General features: G+C 37.2%; 2 protein-coding genes across 2 annotated transcripts in view; both read left to right on the forward strand.

The window, feature by feature from the left end:
* RAD51B (RAD51 paralog B) overlaps positions 1 to 22,322 on the forward strand; it is an 817,688-nt gene that overhangs the window by 79,881 nt on the left and 715,485 nt on the right.
* Positions 7,696 to 8,127, forward strand: LOC118828287 (60S ribosomal protein L32-like). Its single transcript, XM_036734813.1, has one exon. The coding sequence runs from the start codon at positions 7,720 to 7,722 to the stop codon at positions 8,125 to 8,127; it is 408 nt and encodes a 135-aa protein (XP_036590708.1). The 5' UTR covers positions 7,696 to 7,719.

Below are 22,322 nucleotides of genomic sequence, written 5' to 3' on the forward strand. Positions count from 1 at the left end.
AAATTTGGTCTGTGATTGGTTTCTCAGTTTTGCTCTTCCTGTTTTAGGATTTGGTATGACTCCCAAATACTTTTTATAGTACAAGAATTAATTTTTTTAAAGGTTTGATAAGAGTTTACTTGTGTATCTTTCCAGTTTTTAAGGGAACTCGTTGATGACTTCTATTATTTTTAAAGGTGGGATCACTAAAGCATTTGTTTTCCATTTCAGTTAATCTGGGTACTTTCTGTTTTTGTAAATATTCTTTAATTTCAGGTTTTCAGAATTATTGTCATGTAAATGTCCAAAATAGCTCCTTTTAATTTCTTTAGTTTCCTCTTCATTGGTGGTAAATTCATCCTTCCAGAATTTTAATCTGGCCTCAGAAACTTACTAGCTGTTGAGCGTGTTTGCCTGTGTGTGGGTCGGGGTATGTCTCTGTGTGTGCACTGGTTTGTCAGTTTATTTTTTATAAGTATCGTAGGATTCCTGTTTTGAATCTGAAACCAATTTGCAATCCACTTCCATTTTATGGGTGAGTTTGTCTGTTCACAGTTACCATTAGTGTGCACTTCTCTCCTTCCTGGTTTTCCCTTGTTTATTCTTCTGCCTCTGCTTTCAACTTGTTCTTCCTCAAAATTGTTTCACTTCTGACCATTGCCACCCCCTAATCTGCGCTCAATTCTTTCAGTTCCCCTTCCTTTCTCTTGTCTCCCATGTGTGCTAGGACATATTTGTAAATTTAATTGTTTATGTTATTGCCTCTGAGCCATTTCCAATGAGAGTAAGGTTCAGCATCTTCCCTTCAATGTAAAAGCTCTTTTTTTATGTGAGATAATTTACCCCATTCTAAATTCATTTGGAGGCATTGGTTCAAAGTTGTTTTTAGTGTAGTTTGGGAAATGGCAGGTAAGTCCCTGCCTCTATCCAGCCTTTGCTCTGACTTGTGTTTTTTTTTTTTAATACTATTTGGTCAATTTAAGGAAGGAATTTTCTATTTGGAAAAAAAAATTAATTTTCTCTTTTTAAAGTCTTCCAAGAATGGAAGAATGGAAGAGCAGGAAAATTGGCTGGAAATGGGTCTGTGATGGCTAATCTATGCATATGTCAATTTAGTGTACTTTTCTCAAGGCCCTGCTATACATGTCAGGTGCTGGGATATATAAAGATGAATGTCAGAGGTATTGAACATCTGTGGGCTCCGTGGCACTACCATCACTCCTGAGTGTGGTCTGAAGTCAGCTAAAATGGTAATATGGAAATGCTGAACATAATAATAAATGAAATAAGAAATAGCATTTTAAATAGCATTCTGTCTACCATAAGGATACAGATTAGTGGCCCTTTGGTCCTCATTTCTACTTGATTTTGATGCCAACGATAACTATTTATTTGGGTAGATTAGAATAAGTTAAATAAAAGGAAAGCTTTACTTGAAATGTGCTATAATAGATGCAGGAAGTTTTTATGGAGGTAATAACACCTGAACTGAGTCCTAAAGGATGTTTAGGATTTTAATTAGAAGAGGATGGTGGTAAGTGCATTGTAGTTGGGGCAGCTAGGTGGTAAAAGGGATAGAGTATTAGACTTGAAATCAAGTAGATACTGTTAACCTGATTTAATCTTACAAGTTTTCATAGGTAACCTTTCCCCATCTATAAAAAGGGGGCAGTAATAGGACCTATCTCCCAAGTTTGTTAGGATCAAACCAAATAATATGTAAACTGCTTTGGAAATCTTACAGGAATTTTTGGCTGTTATTAATATTATATGTTATTCCTATTTCTGTTAGTAGTAATCACAGTAATAGTAGTAGTTAGGGATTTCATCATGTCATAATCCATATAATAAGTCTTATAATTCAGGAATGATCACATGGGTATATTTCAAATTTTAAAATTGTTATTTTCTTATTAGAAGTCAAAATTTTTAAGTTTTGAACAATTTTGAGTTTTCATTTGCTTCCCATTCTTTATCTCTTCACCCCTCAGTGAGAAGCAAAACAATTTGAGGAAGACTGTACATAGGCAGTTGTGTAAAATATATTTCCATAGTAGTCATGTTGTCAAAGAAAAAACAAGTTCCTTCTCCCGCATCAAAAAAATCCCTACTAAAACAGTATGTTTGGATGTGCATTCAGATTGTCTATTTTCTCTGGAGATTTTTATCATAGGTACTTTATAATTTTCTTAGATTTATGTATCACTTAGACTATCTAAGTCATTTATATTGCTGTAATGTGTACGATGTACTTCTCTTGTTCCTACTTCATTTTGTGTCAATTCATGTAAATCTTTTTTAGTTTCTTTAAGAAGTGTCCTGTTAATTTTTATAGCACAAATCCTATTCCATCACAATCATGTAACCAAACAGGCATTTCCCAATTCATGGGCATTCCCTCTAATTTCATTTCTTCACCACCACAAAAGAGCTGCTATCAATATTTTTGGGTATATGGACACTTATCCTTTTTTTAAATACAAACATGTCTTTAAGATATAGAACCAGTGGTGCTACTGTTGGTTCAAAAAGTATGCACAGTTTATAGTCTTTTGTGTATTGTTCTGAATTGGTCTCCTGATCAGTGAGATTAATTCACAATATCAGCAACCATACATTAGTTTTCTTGGGATCAATTTTGAAAATCCATGAGCAAATCTTCTCTGGCAAAAGAATAAAATGTGTGAATGGTGAGTTATTATTATGAAATAAAACAACAAAAACTTAGTTTGGCGTCAGCTTGAAGAGAACTTTCATTTCTAGGAGTATGGATTTTAGTTGGAAGATGAGTGATGTTTTGAAAATTCTCAAGCAGAGGCATAGATTAGGAACATTGCTGTGGCATGGAGTAGTTAGGAGCAGCCTAGGTAAGAAGTGGTATCAGTGGGAATAGAAAGGTAGCAATAAATTTGAGAAATATTGCAAAGAAGCGATAAAAATGATAATACTTAGAATTTGAAAGGGACTACCGCCTATCCCAGGTAAGCACATAATTGTGTATGGGAAGAATAAACCCTCTCTACAACATGTCTCAGAAGTAGTCATGCAGCTTGAAATAAAATACTTCAGAAATAAGGAATTCAGTATGTTATATGACGGCATCCATGTCATTGGACAGATTTAATTCACAGAAATTTTTTAAATTTATATTGATTTAATCTCCTTTTCTGAAGTTTCTTCCATCAGTCTTAGTTCTGTCTTTTAAGGTCCAGTAGAATAATTTAAAATCTTTTATATAAAACTTCTTCAGTTAATTGAAGATAGCTGCCATATTTGACCTAAATCTGTTGTTCTTAATGTTAAGCATGTATACCTAGTCCCTTAGGTGGATCATCAGGCATAACGTTTGGCATCTCCTCATCTGCATTTGTTACTCTGACTCTTTCGACACTTCAGTTTTTACATTCCAGTATGTGATTGCATGTGGCATTAAGAAATGGCAGCGTCAAAGATGATTTATGACATTTTTTGAGCTAAGAGGTCTGGTTTTTGAAAATGCTTTTGACTTTGCTAGTTGAGCCATACAGACAAATAAGCCAGTATATAATAACAAGCTCGTTTTCCCTAAACCTTTCAAGTCAGATCTATTTCTATGATTAGTAATCTTGCAGTGGATATTAAAAATGCCCAAGGAGGCAAAAGTTTCACCATTTTCTTTGAAGTTTCACTCTTTTTCCAGCTTTTAAGAATACATTGTTTTATAACCTTAATGTTTTTCCAAAGCTATTCTACTTAGTTTGTTTCTTGTCCTAAATGCATTTTTTCTTCAGAATAGGCACATCTTTTTTACTGACATCATGTACCTTAGGGTGCAGATAGTCCCCTAAGTTTTCATAGGGCCACTTGTGGATATCAATATAAAGGAAACTGATAAGCCCTTTCATTACCAAGATTATGGTATTCCTTAATTGCCTTTACAAACAAATTTTAGTTTGCTTTGGCTGTACCACTTCAGTTAAAACAAATGGTCATATATCCTGCTTCTGTTCTAATTAAGAAGCTTACTTATTTTATGTAGGATTCAGAGGGACAACCTGTTAACAGGTACAAATCATGTTGATTAATCTATGTAGAGATAAAATAAGAGGGGAATTATTGCCTAAAAAATTCCAGTGCACTGACATGAAGGTAGTCAGGTTACTAATTTTCAGCCTTTCTTGTCAGGTACAATAAGCAACTACTTCCAAAGCCTTGACACGTACTGGAGATTAGGAGTGTTCAGTGTTTTATCGATCATACTGAGCTTTCTTGAATCTCAGTAAATGGAGAGGTAGAGGTATGGACCTGGAGGTGTTCTCATCCTTGGGATTTAGTATTTCTTTTTTTCGAGACAGATCCAGATCACTTTGTAAGTAGACGCAAGTGTGTGTGTGCCTATTATCAAGAGACACTTGGTAGCAATGGAAATTATAGCATTGTCCATTTTATATTATCAGTTTATTGATTGATTTAGATTGAGTTTACAGAAATCTAGATTTTTTGAGAATCAGTTGGATATAGCCAAGCAATAAAGGATGTCCTATTTTTCTTTCAAAAATACTGTTTTCTTCATAAAACTGTCAATAGCGATATGCTGTTTTAGGTTTTTATTAGCAACTTATCATTTCATTCCCTTTAGACAGCCAGTGTTCTCTTCTATCTAGTTGTTGTTTTTCTTTTTTGGTTGGGGAGCGGGTTGCATTTATTTCAGCAACTTTCTCTCAATCGCTTGAAAGTAGGGAGGGTTTAATAAATGAATTTAATTGAAATATTGCTTACATGATCTTTTCCAACTAGAACATTTTATTTAATAGAACACCTGTTTATTTTATTTGTTTCTTCCATGGAACTATTGATTTAATTTCAAAGTACTTTATTTTTTTTTCTTTTTCTATATTCTTTTAATTTAATTTAATTTATTTAATATATTTAGTTTTCAGCACTGTAATTCAAACTCTTGTGAAAATCAAATTTTCTCCCCATTTCTACCCTCCCGCCCACTCCAAGATGGCGTATATTCTGGTTGCGCCATTCCCCAGTCAGCCCTCTCATCTGTCACCCCACTCCCCTCCCATCCCCCTTTCCCTTCTTCTCCTATAGGGCAAGATAAATTTCTATGCCCCATTTCCTGTGTATCTTATTTCCTAGTTGCATGCAAAAACTTTTTTCTTTGTTGTTGTTTTTGAACGTCTGTTTTTAAAACTTTGAGTTCCAAATTCTCTCCCCTCTTCCCTTCCCACCCACTCTCCCTAAGAAGGCAAGCAATTCAACATAGGCCACATGTGTATCATTAGGTAAAACCCTTCCACTGTACTCATGTTGTGAAAGATTAACTATGTTTTCGCTCCTTCCTAACCTATCCCACTTTATTGAATTTTCTCCCTTGACCCTGTCCCTTTTCGAAAGTGTTTGTTTTTTGATTACTTCCCCTCCCATCTGCCCTCCCTTCTATTGTCCCCCCTTTTTTATCTTCTTCCTCCTTCTTTCCTAGGGGGTAAGATACCCAATTGAGTGTGTATGGTATTCGCTCCTCAGGTCAAATCCGATGAGAGCAAGATTTACTCATTCCTCCTCATCTGCCCCCTCTTCCCTTCGTAGAGAACTGCTTTTTCTTGCCACTTTTATGCGAGATAATTTACCCCATTCTGTCTGTCCCTTTCACCCACTCTCAATATATTCCTCTCTTATCCCTTAATTTGATTTCATTTTTTTAGATATCATCCCTTCATATTCAACTCACGCTGTGCCCTCTGTGTGTGTGTGTTGTGTTGTGTGTGTGTGTGTGTATACCTACATACACACATATACACACACCTACATATATACATACACATATATATACATGTATACACACACATATATATGCATATTCCTTTCATCTACTATGATATTGAGGTATCATGAATCATACAGATCATCTTTCCATGTAGGAATGTAAACAAAACAGTTCTTTCTTGTTTACCTTTTCCTGCTTCTCTTGATTCTTGTGTTTGAAAGTCAAATTTTCTATTCAGATCTGTTCTTTTCACTGAGAAAGCTTGAAAGTCCTCTATTTTATTGAAAATCCATATTTTGCCTTGGAGCAGGTTACTCAGTTTTGCTGGGTAGATGATTCTTGGTTTTAATCCTAGCTCCATTGACTTTCAGAATATTGTATTCCAAGCCCTTTGGTCCCTTAATGTGGAAGCTGTCAGATCCTGTGTTGTCCTGATTGTTTTTTCACAATACTCAAATTGTTTCTTTTTGGCTGCTTGCAGTATTTTCTCGTTGACCTGGGAGCTCTGGAATTTGGTGACAGTGTTCCTAGGAGTTTTCTTTTTGGGATCTATTTGAGGAGGCGATCTGTGGATTCTTTCAATTTCTATTTTACCCTCTGCCTCTAGAATATGAGGGCAGTTCTCCTTGATAATTTCTTGAAAGATGATATCTAGGCTCTTTTTTTGATCATGGCTTTCAGGTAGTCCAATAATTCTTAAATTATCTCTCCTGCATCTATTTTCTTGGTCAGTGGTTTTTCCAATGAGAGATTTCACATTGTCTTCCACTTTTTCGTTCCTTTTTTTGGATCTCCTTTAGCAAGTCATTGACTTGTTTTTCATGGTTTTCTGGCATCCTTCTCATTTCTCTTCCCAATTTTTCCTCCACTTCTCTAACTTGCTTTTCCAAATCCTTTTTGAGCTCTTCCATGGCCTGAGACCAGTTCATGTTTTTCTTGGAGGCTTTTGTTGTAGGCTCTTTGACTTTGTTGACTTCTTTAGGCTGTATGTTTTGGTCTTCTTTGTCACCAAAGAAAGATTCCAAAGTCTGAGACTGAATCTGAGTGCGTTTTTGCTGCCTGGCCATGTTCCCAGGGAGCTTACTTGACACTTGAGTTTTTCAGCGGGGTATGGCTGCTTGTGGAGCAAAGAGTACTTTGTTCCAAGCTTGAGGGGGGATGTGCTGTTGATTTCAGAGCTATTTCTATGCAGCCAGCTCTGCCACACCAGCACTCCTCCTTCCTCAAGAACTGCCAACGCGGACCTGACGCAAATCTGAAGCAGGCTCTGCACTCCTGCTCTGATCCTTCACTTAACTCCTCCTAGCACGTGGGCCAGAAGCAACTGCAGCTGTAGTTCTGTAACTGTACCACCTCTGTTGCCCCTGGGGCGGTGGCCAAACCGGGACCTCCTTTCACTCTGTCCCTGCAGCTTTTCCCACTAACCTTCTTTGTTGTCTTTGGTGTTTGTGGGTTAAGAAGTCTGGTTCCTGCCACAGCTCACTGATTCAGGGCCCTAGGGCCTGTTCCTGTCTGCTGCTGGTCTGGTTGGTCCTGCCACCGCCCACGCTGAGCTCCACTCCCCTCTGCTCCATGTGTGATAGACCTCATCCAGCGACCATCCTGGCTGTCCTGGGCTAGATCCCTGCTTCCCTCTGCTATTTTGTGGGTTCTGTAGTTCTAGAATTTTTTCAGAGCCATTTTTTATAGTTTTTTGGCGGGACCTGGCAGGGAGCTCACACAAGTCCTTGCTTTTCAGCTTGGCTCCACCCCCGGAAGTCTCAAAGTACTTTAGATATCTCTTCCTATTGCAGTATGAATATATTAATATTATTAAACCTACTGTATAAATAAATTCAGGGGCTATCAGTTAGGTAATGATCAGCCATAGGGAATGGCTGGTCAAATTACAGTATGTGTGTATAATAGAATATTATTGTAGCTTTCTTTCTCTCTTTTTCTGTCGGCGCTGCCCTTGGAGGGGCGGCTATCTCTTCGCCGGCGCCATGCCTGCCCTCAGACCCCTCGTGAAACCTAAAATCGTCAAGAAGAGGACCAAGAAGTTCATCCGGCACCAGTCCGACAGATATGTCAAGATCCAGAGAAACTGGCGTAAACCAAGGGGCATTGACAACAGGGTGCGAAGACGATTCAAGGGCCAGATCTTGATGCCCAATATTGGTTATGGAAGCAGTAAGAAGACAAAACACATGCTACCGAGTGGATTCAGGAAGTTTTTGGTGCACAACGTCAAAGAGCTCGAGGTGCTCCTGATGTGCAACAAATCTTACTGTGCTGAGATCGCTCACAATGTATCCTCTAAGAATCGGAAAGTTATTGTTGAGAGAGCAGCTCAGCTCGCCATCAAGATCACCAATCCAAATGCTAGACTGAGGAGTGAAGAAAATGAGTAAAAAGCTTTGCAGATTTTTATTTGTGTTAAATCCTGGAAATACTAAAAATTCCAAAAAAAACCCAAAAAAGAATATTATTGTATCCCCAAAATTGATAAAAGATACATATTCATAGGAAGCATGGAAAGACAAGATGATCCATTGCAGACAGCACTGAACAGAATATAGAGATCAGTTTATTAAATGACTACATTGTAAGGAAACGCAACTGTGACAAACCATAATTATTTGAGAAAAAAGTTGGATTTTCAAGTTAATGAAATTGGAAATAACTTGTATTGAAACATTCATCCCAAGTTAGAGATGGATGAAAATGCAGTTTTTTTTTTAAAGAATTATGCCTGGATGACATTAGGGCAGGTGATTTAATCAAACCTAGTTATGGTGAAGTAGGTAATGATAATTGGTGCATACCAATTGGCTGCAGGTATGGGAAGCAAATTGACTCACCCTTAGATTTCATTGTAGAGTGTTGGGAATACTGTTGGTAGTAGGACTAAAATTCTAGCAAATGGTAGTGAGTAAATAGGAGGCATGGTAATTCAGTGGTGAGATGAATCCCTTAGACTTCAGCAACTACTGTTATCTGGAGAAGTGACATAATTTGCAGCAGAATCAGAAGGTCTTTACATCTTTTTTTTTTTTTTCACATTTTTACCACTTAAGTAGTTGGAGAAATTGTGTAGTAGAGGCTGTTTAACAACCTAATGAGTGAGTCTCTGGGATCACTAGTGAGGGTATGGGATACAATGTTGACTGCAAGCGTTCTAGCAGCTTGGATAACTCAGGAAAGGTCTATTTTTGCAAATTCTGTTACATCATTTAGACATCTTAGATGGGGTCTGTCCTTTGTCATTTTTTAAGTGGGTTGTGCTAGTTTTGCATCCTTGCATCCATAAAAATGGATCCCCTCTGCAGTGAGCAAAAAGGTGATGAAGTCCCCCCCTTTAGGGGGATGGGAAATGTTAGTTGGATCAGTGTTCTCTTCCCACACCTACGATTACCTTACATCAGAATCAGATGCCTCTTTGTGAGCATGGCCCCTGTTTTGAGTAACATCAGAATTTAGTTGTAGGTCACTATAGGCATTCTACAATAAAGCTTTAAGTAGATTAATTGGTGAAATTTGAGTGGGATTATGTTAGCCTCAGTAGGTGTCCAGGGAAATGTGGTTGCCACTTATAGGTGCTATAGGGATGATCAGAAGAGGCACTGTATTTTCACATTAGTTGATTAGTTGTACAGATCATGACTATACCTTTTTCTTAAGGAGTTTTGAGTGTGTATGGCTTGCGAAAAGTATGGTTAAAAGATGATGATGGATTAACATCTTGGTAAGCTATTAGGAAAACTGTCCTGGTGATTGGGATCAGAAGAAGACATTCTTTTAGCTCCACCCAAATTTAGGATATTTACCCTTCCTGTTTGTTGTTCTTAACCACTCAAGTCATCCGGGTACATGAGTATCTAGTCCTAAGGGACCCTTCGGAAGTCCGTGAGGCTGAAAACAGATGCCTTTGACTTTTGCGATGATGGTATCTTGAAAAAGTCATGATATAAATATTTTTCTTTTACTTGGTATGCCATAGGTAATTGGCTTAATCCCACTTTAACCCACGTAGGTAGTCTCATTATATCATTCTTTGCTGAAATGATCTATTATTGTTAGGTAGCTACTGACCAAGGGTGGCTAGAGATTTGTGTTTAGAACTCGTTTTTACATAAGGTCTATTACTGTTCACGTAATAATTTGAAAAACTTGGAAATTCTGATAAAAGTAATACAAATCAAGATTAGAGATTTGCAAAAATAATGAATTATGAATATTAAAGTGTACTCAAGTGGCTCAGTTTTTAAACATTTGTGTTATGGTTTGTTAAAATGCCAAGTAGCTTGTTAATGGTATGTAAAGGATATTTAATCAAAATGCATCTTTTAAATCTTTTCATTAATTTATTTTTACATGCTTTTATTATCTGCCCTCTAATCCCAACTCCCTTCCCTCCCAAAGAAGGAAAGAAAACTATCACAAAAAGGTAATCTCCCAAAGTAAAGTTCAAACTTTTACTATACCCAAAATGTATTTCATTCTCTCTGTTTTAAGTTTATCCCCTCTCTGTCAATAGATTAGTATGTTTCATCTTCAGTCTTCTGAACTGATTTGTTCTTGCATTGATGAGAATTTCAAACTCTTTCAAAGTTGTTCTTCTTTGTGATCTAATGATTTCTTCTGAAACTGAGACATTATTTTTATTTATTATTATTTTGAAATTTCTGAAACATTATTTTTCATGACACAGTAATATAATCCCTTACATTCATATAGCATGATTTGTTTCACTGTTCCCCAATAGGACAGTATTCCCATAGGTTACAGTTTTTGTATATCACTAAAAAATTGCTATTAATTTTTTTTGTACATAGTACTGTTATAGCTGGAGAAAAGCATATGCACAGGTTTGTCAGTGATTTAGTACTGTTCCAAATTGCTTTCCAAAATGACTAGACAATTTTACAGTTATATTAATGGTCTGTCAGTGTGCCTGTTTATTTCACAACCCATCTACCATTTCTATTTGGGTCATCTTTGATAGTATGTGGGTGTAAAGTGGAACTTCAGAGTATCTAGATTTGGGACCTCATGCTTGAGCCAGGCTTTTTAATGGCATCATGTGGTTAGGGGTTACCTGATTCCAAGACTGTTTCTCTCCTTCATAAGACTCTGGGACTGCTCTCATCCTGGACCCTGCTTTCGGACTTTCTTTTGCCACTGGCCTCTAGACCTCCCCCTGTATGAAAGCCCTGCCTGGAGTCTTTTATTCTTCCTTTTGGGCTTAGGGGCTTCTTCCATGTTGGGCTGTTTGGGAGTGCTTCAGAGATGCCTGGTCATGACCTTTGTTAGCCCATTTCTCCTGTACCTTGGCTTATGCTGCTATAGCTACTGACTCTGCGAGCAACTCCACACTGCACTCTGCTGGAGCTTCCTGTGGCTTATTTGCGCGGTAGGTGACTTTTCTTGTGTCTTGTTTAGGAAGCTTAGGTTGCTCTTTGGCTAGGGGCTTTTTCATTCCACTTGCCTTTGTCCTGTTGTTGCACAGTGGTCTCTATTGTAAGCCCAGCAGGTTTATTCTGTGTTCCACATCTCACCTGCCCAAGCTTGTCTTTCTGAAGATCTCTGCAGGATTCCTGGGGCCTTCTGTGCATTCTAGCTTTCAGTGAAGAAGTCTAAAGGGTTATTGTTCTTAGTTCTCCTTAATGATGCTTGAAAGTCCTTAAGACATCCATTTGGCCCCAGCCCCCCCCCCCCCCCCCCCCTTTAAGGTTATGATTAGTTTTGCTGGATAAACTGTTCTTGGCATAATTCGTTATCATTTCCCTTCTTTAATAGAATATTAGAAGCTCTTTGCTCTTTAATACTTGTTGCTGAAATTTTGTGTGATCTTGACTCTGGCTCCTTTCTACTTCATTTCTTTCTTTCTAGACATTTGCAGTATTTTACCTCTGACCTGGAGGTTGTGACTTTTGACTCTAATGCACCTGTCAGATTTTATTCATTTGGGAGTTTCTTTGAGGAGGTTACTAGTAGATTCTATTCCTACGTTGCCCCCTGATTTTGAGAGATTAGGACTTGATGAGGTCACCAAGTAAGTAGTAGAGTAAGAAACGAGCCCAAGAGAAAGCTGGTATTGAAATTGGCTGCTACTGTCCCAAGTGTAACTCAGAATTTATGTTCCTAAAGACAGAATCATTTTATAATAATCAAATTACTGTTATATAATTTATTAGTTGTGAATTAGTTACATAGGCTTATCTTGAGTATTTTCAGCATATATGATTAAATGCACAACAATTTGGGATAGTGGGAAGAATGTGTCTGAGCTTGAAACCCAGTTCTACCACTTGTTGTCCATGTGACCTTGGACAGATCACTTTATCTCTTTGGGCCTCAGTTTTCTCAACTGCAGAATGAGGAATTTGGACTACATGACCTTTAGGTTCCCTTCTGAGTCTGTGATCCTTTGACCTACTCACACTACCGCGGTTGTGAAGTAGATGGAAAGGAGATTTATTTCAAGTATATGATTCATAAGGAAATCCTCCATATTCTGAAAGTTCTGAGAAGGTCTTGTGGCCATTGAAAGGGGTGTGTGTGTGTGTGTGTGTATGTGTACGTGTACGCGTGTGTTCTTCAAGTGCAAAGAACTTTGACTCAGTGTGATTTAAGTAATGATAAAGATTCAAACTAGACACCAAAGAGACAGTGGAAATTGAAACATCACACCTGTCCTTGAAATTTATCTGTTCTCGCTGAAAAAAATTTTTAATTTGTAAGTATTTTCCATTAATTGTTTAATGATAATGTGATAGTTTTATTTATAATTGGTAATTTATTTGAAAAGATTTACAGTTTGTTAGCTCTGGTTCATCAATTGGTTGACCAATTTTTTCTGATCTTTATCCAACTTTTGAAATGTCACAGGTAAGACTTAAGGAAAAACAGGTAAAATACCATTTTGGCTTAGGACATAGTTCTTTCAGTCTAGGATGAAAGGGTAGTATTCTTACGTGGTGTTTGGGGTTTTGTGCATGTTCACTGATGGTTGATTGATTACAAGTTAAAAAATCATTACTTTCCCCACTACCTCCAAATGCCAAATAAAGACTTCTCATGAACCCAAACTAAATGAAAAATGACTCCAGATAATTTTATTTGTGAATTTTTATACGTATCTTATCAAATAACAACACTGCTTAGAATTTAGAGCTATTGAAGATCCATTTTCACATATCTTTCATATTTTTTAAAGCAAATGAGAAACAAATTAGAAGGATTGTGACTTGTATTCAATTTCAGCATACTCCTTTGGAATTGATTAGTGCAATGTTTATTAAATATAATCAGTATCTTTTCCATTTGCAACATTTTAAATATAAATACGATATGGTAATGCATTTTCAGACAAATTATTTAATTCAAGTATAGTTGTAATCTGAATATTGTTGGGTTAATATTTCCATTGGGGATCTTCTGGGGATCCTTTAGATTTGAATCTAGATTGGTAGGATTCCCTGGAGCATGATGATCTTTTTACTTAATGACCTTATTTTATACTTGACTATTCTCTCATTATTTCATGTGTGTATATCTTAACTCTGTTACTCGATTATAATGTATTTGAGGACAGAAGGTACTGGTTTATCCACATTTTTTACATCTCACAGGGAACTAGCAATAATGGTAGTTACAAAAATGAAAGTTATTAAATAATCTTTTTAAGTACAGATTCTTTTTCCTAGTGACCATTGGGTGAGAAGAAGACAGTGAGGAGGCTTTATTTTATCAATTGGAAATAACCTCTTTAGTAATTTGATACAATCTCCTTTTAAGACATGATTATGGTTAGGTAACTAAATAAGAGTTTAGATGATTGACACTTTGCATTTGAGAACTTTTCCCCTCCAATTTATGCTCATTCATCCTAGAAGGTGCTTATTGGAACTGGAAGCAAAGAGGAGCAGAAAAGAAATTTGGAGAAAGGTAATGAGTAAAATGCATTTTTTAAAGCAAATATTCCCATGATGAGTAGATCTGAAAATCCTTTACCAATGGTTTTTGTTGTTTTTTGTTGTCTTCATGAGATAGAAAATAAAGGAAAGTTGTCAAAGAAACATGGAGAGTTTAAAGAAATGGTGAGCCTTTTATATTGGGGAATGATAGCGTTCGAACTCTTATGCAGATGAGATCGGAGTTATATAATAATGATAATAATAACAATAAAGATTTGCTTAATACCTGAGAGCACTTCACATAGTTATCTCATTTGATATATGAGGGAATGTGATAAAATAATGGTTTGTTCTTATGCTTATTTTGTGCCAGTAGAGGTAAAAAATTGCATAATCTCATTGTTAGAACGTAGCTTAGAGTGCTGAACCTAGAGTCAGGAAGACCAGAGTTCAAATCTTACCTAAGACCCTAGCTTTGTGATGCTGGGAAAATCATTTAATCTTTTGAGCTGCTGTTTTCTTAATTGTAAAATTTGTATAATAATAACACCCCTCCCCTGTGGTGAGGGTAAAGTGAGTTCACATTTATAAAGCTTTTGAAAGGATTATTGTTGTTATCAGTCTTTTATATTCTTGGTGGTTCTTCTTACACTTAATATTACTCCAACCCCTCCCTGAACAATCATCTCTTGTATTTTCTGAACTATCCTCTTTCCCTGGTTATACTGACTGTACTTAAAATCATAATCTTGCATTTAGAGGTGGAAGTGATCCCATTTTGCATATAAGGAAACTGAGGCCCAGTGAGGGTGAATAAGTTGCCTGTGATCATACACTCATTAAGTGTCTGAGGTGAGAATTAAACCCAGCTCTTTCTTCCTTCTATTCCAATGTGCTATGAATTATACCAGGCTGCCTGACCAGGGACCCAGACTATCACCTCAGGTATCTTTCTCTATTTCTGCATAGTTCCAATCATTACCAGATTTTTACCTTATAGTAAGATCAACTGATGATGATGATAATGATAGCTTTGAAATGGAACTTTGTGCAGTACTTTACAAATATTATCTCATCCATACAACAACTCTGGAAGTTGCTTTTATTATCTCCATCCTATATATGAGCAAATAGGCAGACAGAGGTTAAATGACTTGGTCAAGATCATCAATAAAACTAGTAAATGCCTGAGAATGAATTTCAACTCCTGATAGCGTTCTATGTGTCACCTAGATAATTCTAAGGTAAATTTCACCTTTCAGATTCTATGATTTGTCTCCTGTGCTGGTACAGGATAAGCCATTATTTTATCACTGTGTAATTAAACTGCCTGTCAGTATGTTTCTTTGATACTTTTTGTTATTTGTAGTTGTGTTTGGAGGGATAAGTAGAACAAACTTGATCTTTCTTACACCTAATGTGTTTTTAAAAAAAAATGTTAAAAATATCTGTCATTCCCTTTAAATCATATCTTCCCCGGGCTAAACATCCTTAATTCCTTTAGATGACCCTTATAGTTCTTTCACTATCCTGGTGATCACCTTCTGGACATTTGACAACTTTTCAAGGGGATTTGTAAAATCGCGTACCTTAAATTTGATACAGAAGTCCAGATTTGTCCTATCTTGGCAGAGAATGGCATGTTCTGTATATCATACCTCTTTGAATACATCCTAAAATCGTACTGTCTAATTTCACAAATCACTTTTTTCATCTGTTGACAAACATTGCAGTGTTAAAACTCTCTCTTTCCCTTTCTGGCTGCTTCTCAATTGCGTCTCCTTATTACATTTGAATTAAAATGATACACACTTTGATTAGCAATGTGTGGGTTAACAGCCTTTATCAAAGAACACGTATTATTTTTGACCTGACTGGCATTTTAGAAATTTACTACACATATTGCAAATTGTGTTGGGAAGGATTTCATAGGAATCCATTAATGAAATATGTTTTGAAATTACCAGCTAACCCAAGTCAAGAGAAGTTTCTCACCAAAATTTTTTAATTATAGCAATTAATGCACTGAGCCACAGAGTACGTTTTTGATCTGTGCCAGAGGAAAGAAATAAGTCATTACAAATCTTTTGTCTCCCATATAGATTGTGAGCTTTTTTAAGATTGGGACTCATTGTATAAAAGCTGTCAAGAAATATTTCCATGAGCTACAGTAAAATTTCAAAAAAGGTCTTTGCCATGAATTGAATGTACCTGACACCTCACTGGAAACTTTAATATCAGGTGAGTCAACCACCTCTGACAGCTCGGAGGAGGATAAGCTTTGGTGATTGAGTAGAAAGCCAACAACCAAGGTAAAACCCCCTGCTCTGGGTGTTCTTCATTCCCTTTCCCCTTTGGGCTTTTATAGAATGTAGTATAAATAGGGTAGATGTCTTTCTCCATCTCCATAAAAGTATCTTGAAGACAAAAGTATACAGGCTTCCTGGTCCCTTTTTAAAATTCCTTCTGTCAAATGGAAGAGAGCAGGGTTAAAAAAAAGAGTGAAGTCTGCCAGAGAGTTTAGTGGAATAAATTAATGAGAGGAGTAGAGAATGTTAGGCTGCTGCTGGGAGTGAAGTCTCTTAGGGAGTTGCATCTATGGAGTTCAGTGTAGTAAATGAACATGAAGAAAAAAGGATCTTAGTCTGCTGGTATTATATTGCTTAGCTGATGGCAGGTCCCAGAGCCAACACTTCTGATGATCGTGTTGATTCTGGGTCTCTCTCAAAATACCCTAGTAGAATTCTGGGCGTGCATTTCAGTTGAGTCAAATAGTGAGAGCCCACAATAAAATGCTTCATCCAGTAACAAGTCCATGGGCCCTGTAGAACAAGTCTCTCAGCAAAGATGCCAGTTCCCTTTGGAACAATGCAAGCATATCAGAAAAACTTCTAAGTGCACTGTGGTACAGCTGTATATTGTCTCAAATATGTATGTTCCCTTCATGGTTGCCTCTCCAATTGTGAACACGGGGTATTTCAACTTTCCCTGGGTACTTTTGTAGCAGACTATGTATTCATGGGTGTAGACTAATATCATACCACTATTACATCCATCATAATATGCCATGAGCTTTTTTTTTTTAACATTCCATTTTATTATACACCTTTGCCTTGAGGTGATTTTCAGTAAGAATTTATTCAGAATTTACTTTGTGTCAGGCTATGTTGTTCACTATTGTTGACAGGAAGAAAAGTGCATCTCCCCTTTCCAACCTAAAAAAGCCCATGTTCCTAAGGTGTAGGAGGCAATGTGCAAACAACTTAATGGAGATATAAATTCATACCTGGTAAATTGTAGATTATCAATAGAGGGAAGCTAGTATGTATAACATTGATCAGGAAAGGTTTCTTGTAGAAGGTGAGGTTTTAGGTGGAAATCGAAGGAAGCCAAGGAAGCCAGTAGGTGGATGTGGGGAGGGAGGGCATTGTGGCTTGTGTGAAGAACAGGAAGAAAAGCCGGTGTTCCTTAATTGTAGAGTGTGTGGGAAAGGGGCAAGAATAGTAAGGTATAAGAGAACTGCATGAATACTTCTCTTCAGGTTATACAGTGCTTTATATACCAATGATAGAATTTTTTTATTTCTTCTTAGAAATGCTAAGGAGCCTTTCCAGATTATTGAAATGTGACATAGTAACACTTGTTCTTTGATTAGATCATTTTGAAAGATGAGTAAAGCATGTACTGTCATCACTAGGAGAAATTTGAAGAGTATTTGTAATAGTTTAGGTAGGGAATAATTAGAGCACCAGAATCTTAGTGGTATCAGCGGAAAGAACTGTACGTACATATTACAAATGTAGGATTGACAGCATTTGCCCAAAGATTTGGTACCAAAAAGGAGAGAGACTGCGAGAGCGGAGTCAACCATGATACCTCAGTTTTGAGCCTGTGTGACTTGCAAGATACTGGTGCCCTAAACTAAAAGAGAAAATTAAGGAAGACAATAGGGTTTAATTGGAATAAGTTCTTAGAGATAATTGTCTTCTCCCTGACTACACTGAAAGTAAATACGTTGAAAGGAGCTTTTTAAGAAATAGTTTAAGAAGTATATATCTTCACACTACCCTGAGCCCTTGTTGCTGTTTGGTGTATTTATCCTTCGTTTCCATGAGGACCAATGACATCGTGAGCTTGATGTCTTGATTTGGTTGTGAATTGGAGTGAGGCAGAAATGTTCAAAGTCATCAGCCTTGCTCTTGCTTCTAGAGGCATTGGAGTCCAGTGTCAAAACAAAGATTGGGACCACTAGTGATGGCCCAGGGTGCATTGGGTTGTGTTGGCAATCAAAATGGGCTCTTAGCATTCAGTTCAACCAAGTGCCCTTGAAGAGTTTGGTCTTTGTTGCCTTGATTAGATTGGGAGTCCTTGGTGACCTCCCTTCCTCAGGGGAGGGCCTAGTTTACATGGGTTTTGAGTGGCATGTTTGGGACATCAGAGGCTTTTAAAACATGTGGGTTTAAGTTGCCTCTTTGTGATGATTTAAGGTCATGTGGGCGATTCCCATGTATGACTCACCCTTGACCCTGAAAAAGATATAAAACCACGGGTTGGCTTTCTTTTTCTTGGCGCTCTGAGCTACAGGAGGAGTGGCGCACGACTCTGGGCCAGGTGTTGTCGAACGTGAAATCAGAGTTTAATGCTTTCTGGTAACTGAATTGTGATTTGGTCTGTTTCTAACATATTTTTGTGTTTATATTTGCTCTGAAGTTCAGGGTGTTGGCTTTTTCCCCTGAACTAAGTGCATGTTGCCTGTATGTTGGATTAAAGTAAAATTATTGACCCCTTAACATTGTTTTCCTTAGTAAAGCAGATCACAAATCCCTATGCTGGCAGTGTTCTTGTTGTTGGGCTTGTGTTGGTTTTTCACCTCCACAGTAGTTGCTAGCTGGATTGTTGAAACTTGGTTCGACTTGGCCTTACTATAATTGAGATGTTTCCCAGTTCTCAGTTACTGAACAGTTAGGTTTTTTTTTTTTTTGGGATCATTTCATTCCTTCCAAAATTGAACTTATGAGTGCGAATTGGGGGAGTGCGGGAGGAAATAGTTCAATTGATTGTTACATTTGTATCTGGAAATAACTACAGTAGCACAGTTCCTAGCATAGAAGCAATTATTACATTACCTATGGCTTGATACATTTTGAAGAATGTTCCTATTATTGAAATGAACAGGTAATGGGAGAGTTTATCTAGCAATAATTGGCTTGTATGTTCCCTGTAATCTGTACTAGTTATACCATGTCAGTAAAATATTAAGATCCTCCTCAATATTTGAGAATACATATTATGTATAATGGACATTTTACAAAGCCTAGGAAGAGGATATATGGTTCTTTTGAGGCCTAGGATAGTTATTTTACCCATGTTACAATGTCAACATTAAGCAGAACCACTAATAGACTCTTGGTCCTGTGATTTCCAGTGTTATTATTTGTTATTTGTTTTAGTTATAAACAGTTGACATTTTTAACCTAATGGCAGACAGGATGTGCATGTCTCAAAAGTATTCTACTGTTGGATTACTACTTGCTTTGATTCAGTAAGGATTGGAGGGCCTTGAAAAAATTAGAAAACTAGTAAAACTTTATTGTATCCTCTGTGTTAAGTAAATGAAAGAATTGTTCAGGAGCTTATTTATTTACAATGGTTTACCTTTTATCTTTTGATATTTAACCCAATGATTCAGAAGGGATTTTGGTGAGAGTTCCTCTGACATTGAGGACACTCAAAGCTCAATATGGTAAGTGAGGTTTTTAAATTTTTCAAGAAAAAATGTAATATTACACCATGTTAAGAGAGGCTGTTTTAGATGTCTGCAATATTGCTATTTTTCCCTGATGTAGCCTTAGCCTGACATGTTTCTTGCTTTATCGTATGTGTAGCCTTTCAAATTTCACCAACTAAAGCTATCCATTTGTGGGTTCAGGGTTTTTAGAAATACATCATAAGGTATATCCAAAGATAAATTTTAACTTTAGATTTATTTATAATTGGTTTTTATTCATTAGGATTTTTTTTCAATCCTTTTTCACTAGCCAAAATGCTTTCTTGGCACTTAAAATACAGGACATGAATTGTTTTTCTCTTTTCCATTTTTTGAAGGGCTGTTTTACAAATTAACCTGCATGCCTGGACCAGTGTTGTAATTTTAGAAAGACTGTTGAATATATTGCAAATGATCTTTTCTGAACGCCATCCTGAGCCCATTATTCCTGTTGATCTGCTAAACATCGCAATTTCTACAAACTCTTCCATGTGCATCCAGCTTCTTCAATTTGTGAACAAAACTCACTATGTTTATCCTTATTATATTTATCCATATGTTTGTTTTGCAATGTAATAACACTTGACTCTTCTAAGTTTTTCCATGTACCCCATCTTTTGGAGATAAACAATGCACATACTATACATTTGCCTGGACTTTGAAGATTTATTTTGATAATAAACAGTTCCATAGATTTTGTAACAGCTTTTAGATAGTCAGTTTCTTCAATGGATTTTTCAAGAAAGGCGAGACAGTTGTAATACAACTTTCCCTCAGCAATACCAAAGGATTAACTTTAGTTTTCAAAGCTTTTTGAAGTGCAAAAATAAATTTGCATTTGTAAATAGGAAGTATTATTTTTTAAGGAAGTGACTACCTGACTGAATATATCAAGTCTTCTAAATCTTTATTTGGTACTATTTTTAGGACCTGTAAAAACTTTTTATTTCTAAACTTGTGATGTATTGACAGATTAAAATTTTGGTTTGCCATTTTTAGATGCTGATAATAATGGCATATAGAGCAATTCATGTTAAGATTTTTTTTCTCCATAGAAAGCTTCATTATGATCTGCAAAGCACTTGTGAATAAATTACTATTTTTGTAATTTAATGGAGTAAAGATTTTAATCTTTAACCAAGTTTGTTCTATGTAGATTCGTCTCCTTGGTTTGATGTCCTACTTCATAAAAATAATGATCTTGTGAGCTTGAATGTTTATATTTTATTCTTGGATTTATAATTCTGCCTTTAATTTTTCATTTAGTTTATCTATAACATTTATTTCCCATGATGAACATATGACCCTTTTTACATAAACTGAAACTGTTAAAGGGTGCGTGTGTGCGTGTCTGTCTTTAATTACTTTGGGTCATGACTTTTATCTTGATGAGTTTAACTCACAAATGGAAACCTTCTCCTCCGTTAATGGCAGATCCAGGGAGGGACAAATGAAAACCCCTTCTTTGGGTCTGTTTTATAATATCTTGATTTCTCATAAAATCACTAGCTTCCATTTGCTCCAGTTTAATTTTTAAGGTAGTATTTTCTTCAGTGGTCTTTTGGACCTCCTTTTCCATTTGGCTAATTCTGCTTTTCAAGGCATTCTTCTCCTCATTGGCTTTTTGTAGCTCTTTTGCCATTTGAGTTAGTCTGTTTTTTAAAGTGTTGTTTTCTTCAATATTTTTTTTTTAGTATTTTTTTGGGTCTCCTTTAGCAAGTCATTGACTTGTTTTTCATCGTTTTCTTGCATCATTCTCATTTCTTGTCCCATTTTTTCTTCTACTAATCTAATTTGCTTTTCCAACTCCCTTGTGAGCTTTTCCATGGACAGAGACCAGTTCATGTTTTTCTTGGAGGATTTTGTTGTAGGCTCTTTGACTTTGTTGACTTTGTCTGGCGGTATGTTTTGGTCTTCTTTGTCACCAAAGAAAGATTCCAAAGTCTGCGTCTGAATCTGAGTGCGTTTTTGCTGCCTGACCACGTTCCCAGCCAACTACTTGACCCTTGAGTTTTTCATTGGGGTATGACTGCTTGTGGAGCAGAGAGTACTTTGTTCCAAGCTTGAGGGGATGCGCTGTTGATTTCAGAGCTATTTCTATACAGTCAGCTCTGCCACACCAGTGCTCTTCCACCCCCGAGAACTGCCAACCCAGACCTGACTTGGATCTTAAGCAGGCTCTTCACTCCTGCTCTGATCCTCCACTTAATTCCTCCCACTAGGTGGGCCTAAGGCCAGAAGCAAGTGCAGCTGTAGTTCTGTAGCTGCACCACCGCGCCGCCCCTGGGGCCATGGCCAAACCTAGAACTCCTTTATCTTTGTCCCCCGCAGCTTTTCCCACTAACCTTCTCTGTTGTCTTTGGTGTTTGTGTTTGTGGGTTGAAAAGTCTGGTAACTGCCACAGCTCACTGATTCAGGGAGCTAGGGCCTGTTCCACCCGGCCCCCTGTCTGGTTGGTCCTAGAGCGGCCCATGCTGGGCTCTGCTCCTTTCTGCTCCCAGCTCCATGTGATATAGACCTTACCCAGCAACCATCCAGGCTGTCCTGGCCTGGAGCCCTGTTTCCCTCTGCTATTTCGTGGGTTCTGCAGTTATTCTCTGTTGTCTTTGGTGTTTGTGGGTTGAGAAGTCTGGTAACTGCCACAGCTCACTGATTCAGGATGCTAGGGCTTGTTCCACTGGGCTCCCAGTCTCGTTGGTCCAGGCGCGGCTCAAGCTGGGCTCTGCTCCCCTCGGCTCCCAGTTCCGTGTAATAGACCTTACTCAGTGACCATCCAGGCTGTCCTGGGCTGGAGCCCTGCTTTCCTCTGCTATATCATGGGTTCTGCAGTTCTAGAATTTGTTCAGAGCCATTTTTTATAGGTTTTTGGAGGGACCTGGCAGGGAGCTCATGCAAGTCCCTGCTTTCCAGCTGCCATCTT

Source organism: Trichosurus vulpecula, chromosome 8 (genome assembly GCF_011100635.1).
Source record: "Trichosurus vulpecula isolate mTriVul1 chromosome 8, mTriVul1.pri, whole genome shotgun sequence".
NCBI lineage: Eukaryota > Metazoa > Chordata > Mammalia > Diprotodontia > Phalangeridae > Trichosurus > Trichosurus vulpecula.